The sequence below is a fragment of the Oncorhynchus kisutch genome, linkage group LG15, assembly GCF_002021735.2.
Source record: "Oncorhynchus kisutch isolate 150728-3 linkage group LG15, Okis_V2, whole genome shotgun sequence".
In the NCBI taxonomy this organism is placed as follows: Eukaryota; Metazoa; Chordata; class Actinopteri; order Salmoniformes; family Salmonidae; genus Oncorhynchus; species Oncorhynchus kisutch.
In genome coordinates this window covers 85,699,418-85,712,040 of record NC_034188.2, presented here as the reverse complement: position 1 = coordinate 85,712,040, position 12,623 = coordinate 85,699,418, and the positions used below count along the sequence as shown (strand labels likewise).

The 12,623-nt window shown below is 45.9% G+C and overlaps 1 protein-coding gene across 1 annotated transcript; it reads left to right on the top strand.

Annotated features, from left to right (window-relative positions):
* The first annotated feature begins 8,052 nt into the window (after window positions 1-8,052).
* LOC109887237 (extracellular calcium-sensing receptor-like) lies at window positions 8,053-12,306 on the top strand. The gene is made up of 10 exons (XM_031791450.1): window positions 8,053-8,400; window positions 8,575-8,817; window positions 8,955-9,029; window positions 9,208-9,523; window positions 9,606-9,778; window positions 9,931-10,161; window positions 10,722-10,845; window positions 10,940-11,133; window positions 11,238-11,516; window positions 11,637-12,306. The coding sequence occupies exons 1-10, from the start codon at window positions 8,053-8,055 to the stop codon at window positions 12,063-12,065; spliced, it is 2,412 nt and encodes an 803-aa protein (XP_031647310.1). The 3' UTR covers window positions 12,066-12,306.
* Window positions 12,307-12,623: the final 317 nt, after the last annotated feature.

Here is a 12,623-nt window from a genome sequence, read left to right as displayed (position 1 = left end):
CAGGATGCAAATTTCTGTTTGAAAAAGCTAGCCTTTACTTTCCTAACTGCCTGGTTCCTAAATACCCTGAAAAGTTGCATATCGCGGGGGCTATTCGCACAAGATGTTTTTTTTTGTGCTGGTCAAGGGCAGTCAGGTCTGGAGTGAACCAAGGGCTATATCTGTTCCTAATTCTACATTTTTTTATTCGGACATGCTTATTTAAGATGTTGAGGAAAGCACTTTTAAAGAATAACAAGGCATCCTCTACTGACGGAATGAGGGCAACATCCTTCCAGGATACCCGGGCCAGGTCGATTAGAAAGGCCTGCTCGCTGAATTATTTTAGGGAGCGTTTGACAGTGATTAAATCAAATCAAAAATCAAATCAAATGTATTTATATAGCCCTTCGTACATCAGCTGATATCTCAAAGTGCTGTACAGAAACCCAGCCTAAATCCCGAAACAGCAAGCAATGCAGGTGTAGAAGCACGGTGGCTAGGAAAAACTCCCTAGAAAGGCCAAAACCTAGGAAGAAACCTAGAGAGGAATCAGGGTATGTGGGGTGGCCAGTCCTCTTCTGGCTGTGCCGGGTGGAGATTATAGCAGAACATGGCCAAGATGTTCAAATGTTCATAAATGACCAGCATGGTCGAATAATAATAAGGCAGAACAGTTGAACAGAACAGTTGAAACTGGAGCAGCAGAGCTGTGTTTCTGTGACGGCACCATTATCTCTCTGTAGCCTGTGGGACAGTGAGTGACAATGTCTGCCTTACACCATGTCTCCTACAGAATGATTACCTCTCTGTAGCCTGTGGGACAGTGACCTCTCTGTAGCCTGTGGGACAGTGACCTCTCTGTAGCCTGTGGGACAGTGAGTGACAACATCAGCCTTACACCGTGTCTCCTGCAGAATGATGACGTCAACATCTTTAAGATTTTTGTTGAACTCCAGTGCTAAACTCTTCAGTCCAAAGGTTGTTGAGTTTAGGATCTGAATGTTCCACATGCTAAGTGATAGGTTGATGAGTTTAGACCCTGAATGTTCCACATGCTGACTGATGGGTTGATGAGTTTAGACCCTGAATGTTACACATGCTGACTGATAGGTTGATGAGTTTAGACCCTGAATGTTCCACATGCTAACTGATAGGTTGATGAGTTTAGACCCTGAATGTTCCACATGCTGACTGATAGGTTGATGAGTTTAGGCCCTGAATGTTCCACATGCTGACTGATGTTGGTGTTCAAATACAGGAGAGTGAGACCAAATCATGGACGCTGGACAGAGTGGATTTCAGTTGTCCTGCAGTTTTAGAGTGCACGGACCGAGTCATATGACTCAGTAAGGAGTCAGCTGAAAAATGGCTTAGACAAAGGTTACAGCAAATTTTATACATGGAATAATGTAGGTGGAGTCTTGTCGTCTCGTCTTCTGAATGGTCCCGAAGGGTTGGAGGCGGACCTGCTCTAGCCAGAGCAGGTCCCCATTGGTGCACAGCAGAGTCCTCTGCTCTTGGCACCCGACCAATAGCGAGGGGAGTGAGGTGTGTGTGTTCGTGCGATGAAATGTCTGTGTGTCAAGGAATCGTGAGATAAGGGGAAATGAGAGGGGCAGTTTATGGCTGGGGCTAGGTTGGTTCCTGTTTTGGCAGGGGTACGTGCAATGACTTGAGTCAGGCGGATTAGTTTGGCGCTCTATAACTGTTTGTGCGGTTAGCATCCTGGTGACAATGGGGAACCATGTTTTGTGCAACAGCAGTCTTGTGTCTCAGTCATGGGGTGTGTTGTGCAAGCTTTAGGCTCTGTTATATAAATAATTCTAATATCGAGCACTACTAGCAGACCAACACTCTGGTTAAACCGGATGCCCTCAGATAACTCTGAGCCCAGTGTCCTCAGTCAAGTTTAGAGCCTACGTGCAATAACATGATTATCCTGACTACAAGAACAAGTTCCATTGGATGTTTCTGAAAAGGAAGGATTCACCTCATCCGTCCTATTCCAGAAACAAGAGGGGAAGAGAAGGGTCTTGATGTACTACTCTTCCAAACTTGACCACATTGAGGTAGGACAGACAACATGCTCCAGATACGTTACTGCAGTAGCAAAAGCTATTGAAAAAACAGCTCACCTCATGATGTCACCCTTCAATCAGGCATCATCCCTCAACCAGTACCTGCTCAATTAGCTGAAATCATCGGATTGACGCAGGCCCTCATCAGAGGAAAAGGAAAGACTGTGAATATCTATACAGACAGCCTATGCCCATGGAGCAGTCCACACTGATGGACCCAGAACCTTTACGAGAAGCACATGGCCCCACACACGAAGGCAAACTAAAGACCCTCCAAAAGGCCTCGCACATCTGGTGGCACCCTCACATGAAAAATATGACTGACAAATGCAATATTTGTGACAGCCACAACCCAAAGAAACCATATCAAACACCGATGGGCTAATACCCAGTACCTAATGCATGTTTTCAGGACATTAGTATAGATTACACCGACATGGGCCCCGACAATGTAAAGATAAACGCTATCTCCTAGTTATAATAGATAGGTTCTCCAAATGGGTAGAGGCAATACCAACAGCAGGGGAGGATGCTAGGTCAGTCATTAAAGTGGCTAAAAACCAAACTAATACCCAGGTATGGCATCCAAAGAAAAATCTAATTTGACAAATGGCTCACATTTCAATAACTAACACCTAAGACAGGTGGAAGAAAGATTTGGCATAACCCACAGATTTGGATCCGTGTACAGGCCCCAATCTCAAGGTCTGGTGGAACGTTAAACCAAAAGCTGAAAGAAGATAGCAAAAGTGCCTGGAAGAGTCATGCCTGGTCCACCAAGGGAGGGAGGTCATATGCCCGCCCTTGATGTACAACAAATTGTAATGTCTGATTATGTGAAAAAACTGACGGTTCTCCCTGCAGCACTCTCTACCCAGGTTCACAAGGTCCAGGAAGGGGAGCTGCCGGGGGACACGCCACCACTGAAGGTAAAGGTTGGTGACTGGGTGAGGGTTAAAGTCCACAAGATAAAGTGGCTGGAACCCAGGTGGACTGGACCGTACGAAGTGAAGGAGGTTACTTCACACTCAGTCCAGGTCAAAGGTAAATCAGGCGCACCTTGGCACCACCTTACACATTGCACCCTAGCCCCAACTCCTTCCAGAACACTGACCGAAGTCAGAGCTGATTTGAGCGGCCTAAATTCGATTCCAAATGAAGACACTGCTTCCTCAGGTGATGCGGCATCAAACTCCGCCTCCCCTGAAAAAGGAACCTCGCCCAGTTAGAGGGACATTTCTCCCTCCCTGGGTGAGGCTGGGGATATCTGGCCCTTTGTTTGTGATATTCCTACTGATCTTTGGGGTGTCCTTAGGCACTCTCACGTGGTTAATAGAACAACAAACACATACTAAAGCATCAACCCTTCTCACCCCAACCCATATCCCTGATAACATTCCTAGCACCACTCCCTTCAATCTCACACGCACCAAACGTAGCACTACACCTACAGACCCACCATGCACACCAGACAAGGTTAGAAGCACCACCTTATGTATACCCACGAATGGAACCACCACCTTTCTGCTATAGTTTTCACGTCTTAAAAGATGTGAAGAGGGGGACTCAAAAATGTGATTCCTACCAAATTGTTTGGTTGCTTCATATTTTATTTCTATTATTCACGTCTAATAAGATGTGAAGAGGGGGATTTGTTATGTAAATAATTCTAATATCGAGCACTACTAGCAGGCCAACACTTGGTTAAACCGGATGCCCTCAGATAACTCTGAGCCCAGTGTCCTCAGTCAAGTTTAGAGCCTACGTGCAATAACATGATTATCCGAAGGACACACAGCTGCCATCACTCCCCTGTAAAACTACAAAGAGCAGCCTGCAACACTAACGAGCTTAGAAGTGCCAAGCTATCTCACTGACATTGAACCCTACATGCACTCCTGCATAAACAGGAAACACCTGAGACTAAAGCAGACATTACCAGTCCCTAAAATCCACGCTTCCTTGACACACATACATTTCATGAGCATCTGTACACTCACACTCTACCCCCCCCTACTGGTCGAGTGCCAAGAGCAAAGGACTTTGCTGTGCACCAATGGGGCCCGCTCTGGCTAGAGCAAAGCCCGCCTCCAACCCTTTGGGTCCAGTCAGAAGACCAACACGACAAGACTCCACCTACATATTCCATGTATAAAATCTGCTGTGACCAATGTCTAGGTCTCTTTTTCACCTGACTCCTTACCGAGTTAAATGAACTAGATCCGTGCACGTAAAACTGCGGGACAAGATATCTTTTAACTCATTAAAACTGCCTTTTGTTACAACTGAAATCCACTCTGTCCAGCGCCCGTGATTTGGTCTCGACTCTCCAGTATTTAAACACTAACACCTCTAAAGCAGCCTGAGGGCACTAAGGCCACCTAAATATATGTGCTTGATATATGACCTATGTATAGGAATATATGTATATATGACACTGATAGGTTGATGAGTTTAGACCCTGAATGTTCCACATGCTGACTGATAGGTTGATGAGTTTAGACCCGGAATGTTCCACATGCTGACTGATAGGTTGATGAGTTTAGACCCTGAATGTTCCACATGCTGACTGATAGGTTGATGAGTTTAGGCCCTGAATGTTCCACATGCTGACTGATAGGTTGATGAGTTTAGACCCTGAATGTTCCACATGCTGACTGATAGGTTGATGAGTTTAGGCCCTGAATGTTCCACATGCTAACTAATAGTGATTTCATGTTGCAAAAAGAAAGAATAGCACAGTCAGAAATACAACTACAAATGTTTTAAATGTTAAGAAGTTGAGATGAATAGGATAAAAGCAAAAAAAAACATGTTATGTATTATATTATATTTTACACTACCGTTCAAAAGTTTGGGGTAACTTAGACATTTCCTTGTTTTTGAAAGAAAAGCACATTTTTTGTCCATTGAAATAACATAAAATTGATCAGAAATACAGTGTAGACATTGTTCATGTTGTAAAGGACTATTGTAGCTGGAAACGGCAGATTTTTTATGGAATATCTACACAGGCGCACAAAGGCCCATTTATCAGCAACCATCACTACTGTGTTCCAATGGCACGTGGTGTTAGCTATTCCAAGTTTATCATTTTAAAATGCTAATTGATCATTAGAAAACTCTGTTTGCAATTATGTTAGCACAGCTGAAATCTGTTGTTTTGATTTAAGAAGCAATAAAACTTGCCTTCTTTAGACTAGTTGAGTATCTGGAGTATCAGCATTTGTTGGTTCGATTACAGGCTCAAAATGTCCAGAAACAAAGACCTTTCTTCTGAAACTCATCTGTCTATTCTTGTCCTGAGAAATGAAGGCTATGGGAGAAATTGCCAAAACACTGAAGATCTGGTACAATACTGTGTACTACTCCCTTCACTACTCCCTTCACAGAACAGCGCAAACTGGCTCTAACCTCAATAGAAAGAGGGATGGGAGGCCCCGGTGCACAACTGAGCAAGAGGACAAGTACATTAGAGTGTCTAGTTTGAGAAACAGACACCTCACAAGTCCTCAACTGGTACCCGCAAAACACCAGTTCCTCTGTCCAGTGTCAGTGTTCTTTTACCCATCTTAATCTTTTCTTTTTATTAGCCAGTCTGAGATATGGCTTTTTCTTTGCAACTCTGCCTAGAAGCAGAGTACAATAGGTGTGTGTGTGTGTGTGTGTTTGTGTGTGCTTGTGTCCATGTTTTGGAACTACTGAACGTAACGCGCCAATGTATACTGAGATTTTTTTATATAAATATGATCTTTATCAAACAAAACATACATCTATTGTGTAACATGAAGTCCTATGAGTGTCATATATGAAGAGGGTAGAGGTGGGTGAGTGGGGGTGTTAGGGGTGGTGAGGGGCTGCAGTTTCTCTCTAGGAGTCTCTACAGTCTGCTCTATCTGTTGTAGCACCCTCTTGATGACAGACAACTCCTTTAACATCTCCTTCTTTACCTGCACCAGCTCTCTCCTCATGGTGGCTTTTACCTCCTCAAGCGCTGTGGTAAGGCTCTCTCTCAGCTCCTAGACAGAGTTATTCAGCTGGGACCTGCACTGGTTGATCCTGTCCTGTAGAAGCTCTGTGTCTGGGCTGTAGGTGGTGTAGCTGAGGGGCTGCTCCAGGATAGACCTGTTGTGTGGTTGTAGGTCTGGGCCTGGGCTCGTGCTGTTGGGGTGCCTGAGGAGAGAGGTCAGGGGGCTGTCCTTGTCTTTTTTGGATTCCGCTATCTTCCTTAGGGTGGGGAAGTCCTGCACAAAAGAGCTTAGTGCAGCGTCACTGCCCTGGACCATGATAGTGCCGTTCTGGTGCAGGAACCTGTTTTCCTGGTCCTTCTCGCTGTCCTCAAAACTGTGTATTTGCCTTCCCTTGCAGATGCCATTCTTTGTGGTACAGCTGAAATGCCTGGTTCCAGCTGTAGTGTGGTCTGTGTGGTCTGTGTAAAATAACAGGTTTGTAACAGTCCTGTTGTGTGAACAGTCTGCAAAGAAAGTATCCCGGTTCTCCCTCAGAATTCTGTGTTTAAAATGGATTCTTCCCTTCTCTGATTTGATTTCTGCTTGAAATTCAAAAAAAGGGGGGAAAGTCTCTCAGTCTGCTGCTGCTGGTGTTGCCATGGTTACCACCAGTCAACAGTTGGAGTAAACAGTTGGCACATTTGATTTTGGCTAGCTAGCAAGGTTAAGATTGGTCTTTTAATTCACTTTCTGTCAATCTTGTCCTCCTGTGTTGATCTTCAGTTGTACAATTTGGTTACCTATACATGTATTGCTAATTTAAATGTGTTAATCTCACTCTTAACAACCAGAAAGTTATAAAAAGTCAGGAGCTGTTATTCTGCATGACTTCTCTCTCTCTCTCTCTCTCTCTCTCTCTCTCTCTCTCTCTCCCTCTCTCTCCATCTCTCTCTCTCTCTCTCTCCATCTCTCTCTCTCTCTCTCTCTCTCCATCTCACTCTCTCTCTCTCTACTCTCTCTCTCTCTGTATCTCTCTCTCTCTCTCTGTATCTCACTCTCTCTCTCTGTCTCTCTCTCGCTCTCTCTCAATCACTCGCTATCCTTCTCCCTAATCCATTTAGCCACAATTAATAAAATAATTTAAAGTACAGTATGATGTAATATCTGTCTGAATGGATCCATCAGATGTTGTTGAAGAACAGATACTGTATCTCCTGTACTACACATTACCTTCAATAACATCACCCTCACAGGCTTTCTCCAATTACCCCCAATTACCTGCTCCCCAAGTTATCCTCCAATAACAAGTCTCAATTAACCCCCTCCTGCCCCGTCCTCCCTACAAGCACCCCCTGGTAGCTGTGTGCTTGTTTTTTAGCCGGGGGCTCATTTCTCCCTATATCAGCAGCTCCCCGTCTCTCCTCTTCCTCTACCTCTTTCACTCTCTCACTCTCTGCAGGAGATGCCAGACTGACAGACACTCATCCTCTCTCTCTCTCTCTCTGTCTGCCTGTCTCATCAGGATAAGATTTACTGTTGCTAGGTAGGGAGGAGGTAGAACAAGGTTTTGTGTGTCTATCGCTGTTTTTTCATGTCTGGTTAAAGGTGTCTGTGTTGTATGGTGTATATCTTCGTTGAAAGCACTTTTTGATCATGTCTTTATGTCTACAGAGTGTTCTGTCTACAAGTTCTTGGTTTGGTCTCTCTCCAACAGGTGACAGAACTCTCCCAGTCTTCGGCCTTGTCTCTCTCCAGGTGATGAGCCTCTGGGGCTGGCTGTGGCTGCTCTACTGTCTCCATGTCCCTGGGTCTGTCTGGGGTCTGGATGGAGGTGGAGAGGGGGCTTGTCGGCTGATAGCTAAGCCCGTCTCGGGCAGTGTTTATCGGGCAGGAGATGTGGTCATTGGGGGCCTGTTCCCCATCCATGTGGAAGCCCCTCTACCAGAGCAGGAGTTCAGGAGCATTAAGGGAAATTCTACCTGTACAATGTACGCAGCTTGTGTGATAACAGCTTTTTGTCATTGTGTTTCCACCTGAAGGTAATGTGTATTCAGTTTAACTCTTATCTCTCTGTTTCTTCCTTTCTTCCGTTTGTCAGTTTCAAACAGCGTGCTTACCGCTGGCTCCAGACTATGATCTTTGCTGTGGAGGAGATTAACCGTGACCCAGCCCTCCTGACTAACCTCACCCTGGGGTTCCTGGCTTCTGACACGTGCCGGTCAGAGGGCACCACCCTGGGGGCAGCCCTTGCCATGGTGACCGGCAAGGAGACCTCCGTGGTGGAAACAGATTGTGGCACAACCCCCGAGGTTCCCGTCATCATCGGGGATGCCCGCTCCACAGCTTCCATCGTGGTGGCACAGACCCTCGGGCCGTTTGATTTACCCATGGTGAGGCAGGGGTTGGATAACAGGTTGGGATGAGATGATGACTCTTTTCACGTTACATTTCAATCTCTTTCTAGATTTCACTCTCTCTAAAGTTTAATTCCTTCTCCATCTGCTCTCTGACTTTTACAAATTATAATTATCCTTGACTCTCTCTCTCTCTCTGTTCTCTCCCAGGTGAGTTACTTAGCCACCTGTACGTGTTTGAGTGACAACTGGAAGTACCCCTCATTCTTCCGTACTGTACCCAGCGATGCCTTCCAGGCTCGGGGCATGGCCACGCTTCTGCGTCTGCAGAGATGGGTGTGGGTAGGGCTAGTATCAGAGGATGATGACTATGGCAAGTTTGGGGTTCAGCTGCTTCTCCAAGAGCTCCAGGGATCTGGGGTGTGTGTCGCCTACTCTGAGGTCCTCCCGAAGGTACGACCTCACACTTATGATCTGACAATAAACTCTCTCTTTTGCTCTGACTCCTTCTCTCTTCTAATCTAATAGAAACACTCTCTCTGATTTTCTCTGACTCTCTTACCTTTCTCTCACTTATGGTCATCTCCAAGGTACCGTCTAAGAGAAAGATCAGGCACATTGTGGACACCATCAGAGGATCCACTGCCAGAGTGGTGGTGGCATTTGTAGGATTCACAGGTCATTCAGGGGTGAGCAATTACCAGTCAGAGTATTGTTAATGATTTGTAACACAGATTTGTCTTACCGTGTCTTGATTCCCTTTATAGACACCATCATTTCCTAATTGATAATCTTGCATTTCATCTTGACTATCTTGATCTTTTTAACAATTTCATTCTCCAGGCCCTGATGGAAGAGGTTGTCCGTCAGAACATTACAGATAAGCAGTGGATTGCCTCAGAGGCCTGGGTCACCTACTCTACTATTGCCTCCCCGAAAAACATGCCCTCTCTTGCCGGGACAATTGGTTTTGCCCTGAAGAAAGCTGACATTCCCGGCCTGGGGCCTTTCCTAACACGCCTCCATCCAGACGGGGACTACCAGAATTCCGACCCCTTCCTGAGGGAATTGTGGGAGGAGATGTTTGGGTGTTCTCTGGGGGTTGACCTCAGTGTGACGCTGCCGTCCAGGCGACAGTGTACTGGGTCAGAGGTCATACGTGAGGGAGACTTTACACCTAAATCTCAGTTTTTTGTCCTGATTCCCAATGTTATCTCAGTAAAATGAAGTGTCAATCCTAGGTGAGGGGGAGAGCCAGTATGCTGATGTGTCTCAACTGAGAGCCAGCTACAATGTGTACAAGGCTGTGTACGCCATCGCCTACGCCATACAGGATATGATGGCCTGTCGACCAGGGGATGGAGTCTTTAATGGTGGACAGTGCCCTGATATCAGGAAGCTTCAGCCCAGCCAGGTGAGAATAACATGTGGATCTGTTTTAAAGTTAAGAACACTAATGTTTCCAGTGATACAGTGAAAACACTTTGTAAGGTTTAAGTACTGATGAACAAAAGCCACAACTGGTTCTAACTCTTAATCCTGTTACAATGCCCTTTTCTATTTGAGATTGTTCATTATCTGAGGGGAGTGAACTTCAGTACTCCTGTGGGGGAATCTTTCCACTTCGACATGAATGGTGATCCGCCTGCCTCTTATGATATCATCAACTGGCATGTGACCCCCGAGGGGACGGCAGAGTTTGTCCAGGTCGGACATTTTCTGTCCTCTGAGGGATCGGACGACCAGTTTCACATCGACATGGATAAAGTGGTGTGGGGTGGGGGCAGCGGAGATGAGGTTAGAACTGTTCAGTTTAGTTTCACTGTGTGTGTGTGTGTGTGTGTGTTTGCGTTTATAAGCGTGTGCATGTGCATGTGTGTTTGTGTGTGTGAGTGAGTGAGTGATAGAGATTTATTGAGTTTATTACCCTGAGGCAGGCATTCAGAAAAGAGAAAGACATAAAGAAGACCAAATAAATAACAGGGGAATGGTATCTCAGACAGAAAGTCCACATGAACGCTGTCTGAACAGTATCTTTTTTTAACAAGTCAGTTAAGAACATCTTCTCATTTAAAATGATGGCCTACCCCAGCCAAACCCGGAAGACATTCCCAATCACAGCCAAATGTAATACAGCTTGGATTCAAACCAGGGACTGTAGTGACACCTCTTGATGATTGATATGCAGTGCCTTAGAACGCTGAGCCACTCAGGGGTACTGAATTTGAGATATTTGTGTGGTCATATTCCTGACATAGTCTCCAGAGGGGCCCAGCAGCCTGCCTGTCTGTGTAATAATGATTATAATAGCAATGATGATTATGATGATGATGATCTTCCTCTCCCCCCTCTGGTAGGTCCCTGTGTCTGTATGCAGTGCTGACTGTTCCCCTGGTACCAGGCATGCGGTACAGAAGGGGAGGCCTGTGTGCTGCTTTGACTGTCTGTCCTGTGCTGAGGGAGAGATCAGCAACACAACAGGTAGTCTATCAACTGTTCTGATTCCAATTCATATTTTTCCTCAACCCTGATTGGTCCTGATTTGGACTCCTCATTCTTCTTCCTTCTCTATCAGGGTCAGTTGAGTGTATTAGGTGTCCAGAGCGGTTCTGGTCCAACCCTGATCGTACGGCCTGCATCCCCCAGCTGGTGGACTTCCTCTCCTACAGCGACACCATGGGCGTCATCCTGTCTGTCATCTCAGTTTCCGGGGCAACACTCACAGCCGGTGCCCTGGCCACCTTCCTCTACCACCGTCACACAGCCCTGGTGAGTTGAATCATACGATCATTTATAGAGGTACAGAGATTCGATTGTGTCATATGATTTCTGACATCACTCAGTCTAATTTATCTTTCTCTGTCTCGTTCCAGGTGAAAGCCAACAACTCTGAGCTCAGCTTCCTGCTCCTTCTGTCCCTCAAGCTCTGCTTCCTGTGTGCTCTGGTTTTCATTGGCCAGCCGAAGCCGTGGACGTGCATGCTGAGACACACCCTGTTTGGTATAAGCTTTGTGTTCTGCATCTCCTGTCTGCTCAGCAGGACTGTGGTGGTGCTGGTGGCCTTCAGGGCCACTCTGCCTGGAGAGAACCTGATGAGATACTTCAGCCCCACCCAGCAGAGGATGGGTATCTCACTCTGCACACTCATCCAGGTGAACATCTAGTTTTTACTATATTCTATGGGAATATAGTTGTTTCCTTCATTGACCATATTATTTTTTGTTGTGATAACTGTGCTTGCGTTTTCCTTCCACCTCCGTTCCCTTCCACAGGTGCTGATCTGTGTATTGTGGCTGGCCTTAGCTCCACCCCGACCTGCTGAGAGGGGGGACAGAGAGGGTCGGGGGCCGAGGGTCGTCCTGGAGTGTGAGGTGGGCTCTGTGGTCGGCTTCTCTCTGGTGCTGGGCTACATCGGCCTGCTGGCCTCCCTATGTCTACTGTTAGCCTTCCTGGCCAGGAAACTCCCAGACAACTTCAACGAGGCCAAGTTCATCACGTTCAGCATGCTGATCTTCTGTGCCGTGTGGATCTCCTTCATCCCTGCCTACGTCAGCTCTCCTGGGAAGTACACAGTAGCTGTAGAGATCTTTGCCATCCTGGCCTCCAGCTTTGGGCTGCTGTTCTGTCTGTTTGCTCCAAAGTGTTACATCATCCTTCTGAGACCAGAGAGAAACACCAAGAAACACATTATGTCCAAATAGAAACCACCAAGAAACACATGATGTCCAATTAGAAACCACCAAGAAACACATGATGTCCAATTAGAAACCATTAAGAAACATGATGGACAAATATGAACTTACACTTACTCAAATCGTGATTTCAACATGGGAATGTCCATTCTGTTTTGAAACATGAATTTCCTGCTATTCCTTCACTATATTACTTTGTTAATATTAGTGTTCTTATAATGTGTCAGGATGAAATACGTCTGTATGAACAATCCAATAAAGTTTACGTAGTGTCTACTCATGCTGGAAGAGTTAGTATTGAGTCTGTCTGACAGAACTTAGACCCCCTACACATGATTCCTTCATCATCCAGTCAGTGTGTAAGTGAGTGTGTGTGTCCCACATCGTATACCAAAATGAAAACAGGCACATTCCACTGTCTGTTTACCCACTGTGGGACCCTCTCCACTCCCCATCACTCTCTCTTCACACCCAGAAGAGTCAAGGCTGTAATCGCTGCCAATGGTGCTTCGACAAAGTACTCAGTAAAGGGTCTGAATACTTGTAAAGGTGATATTAGCTTTTTTT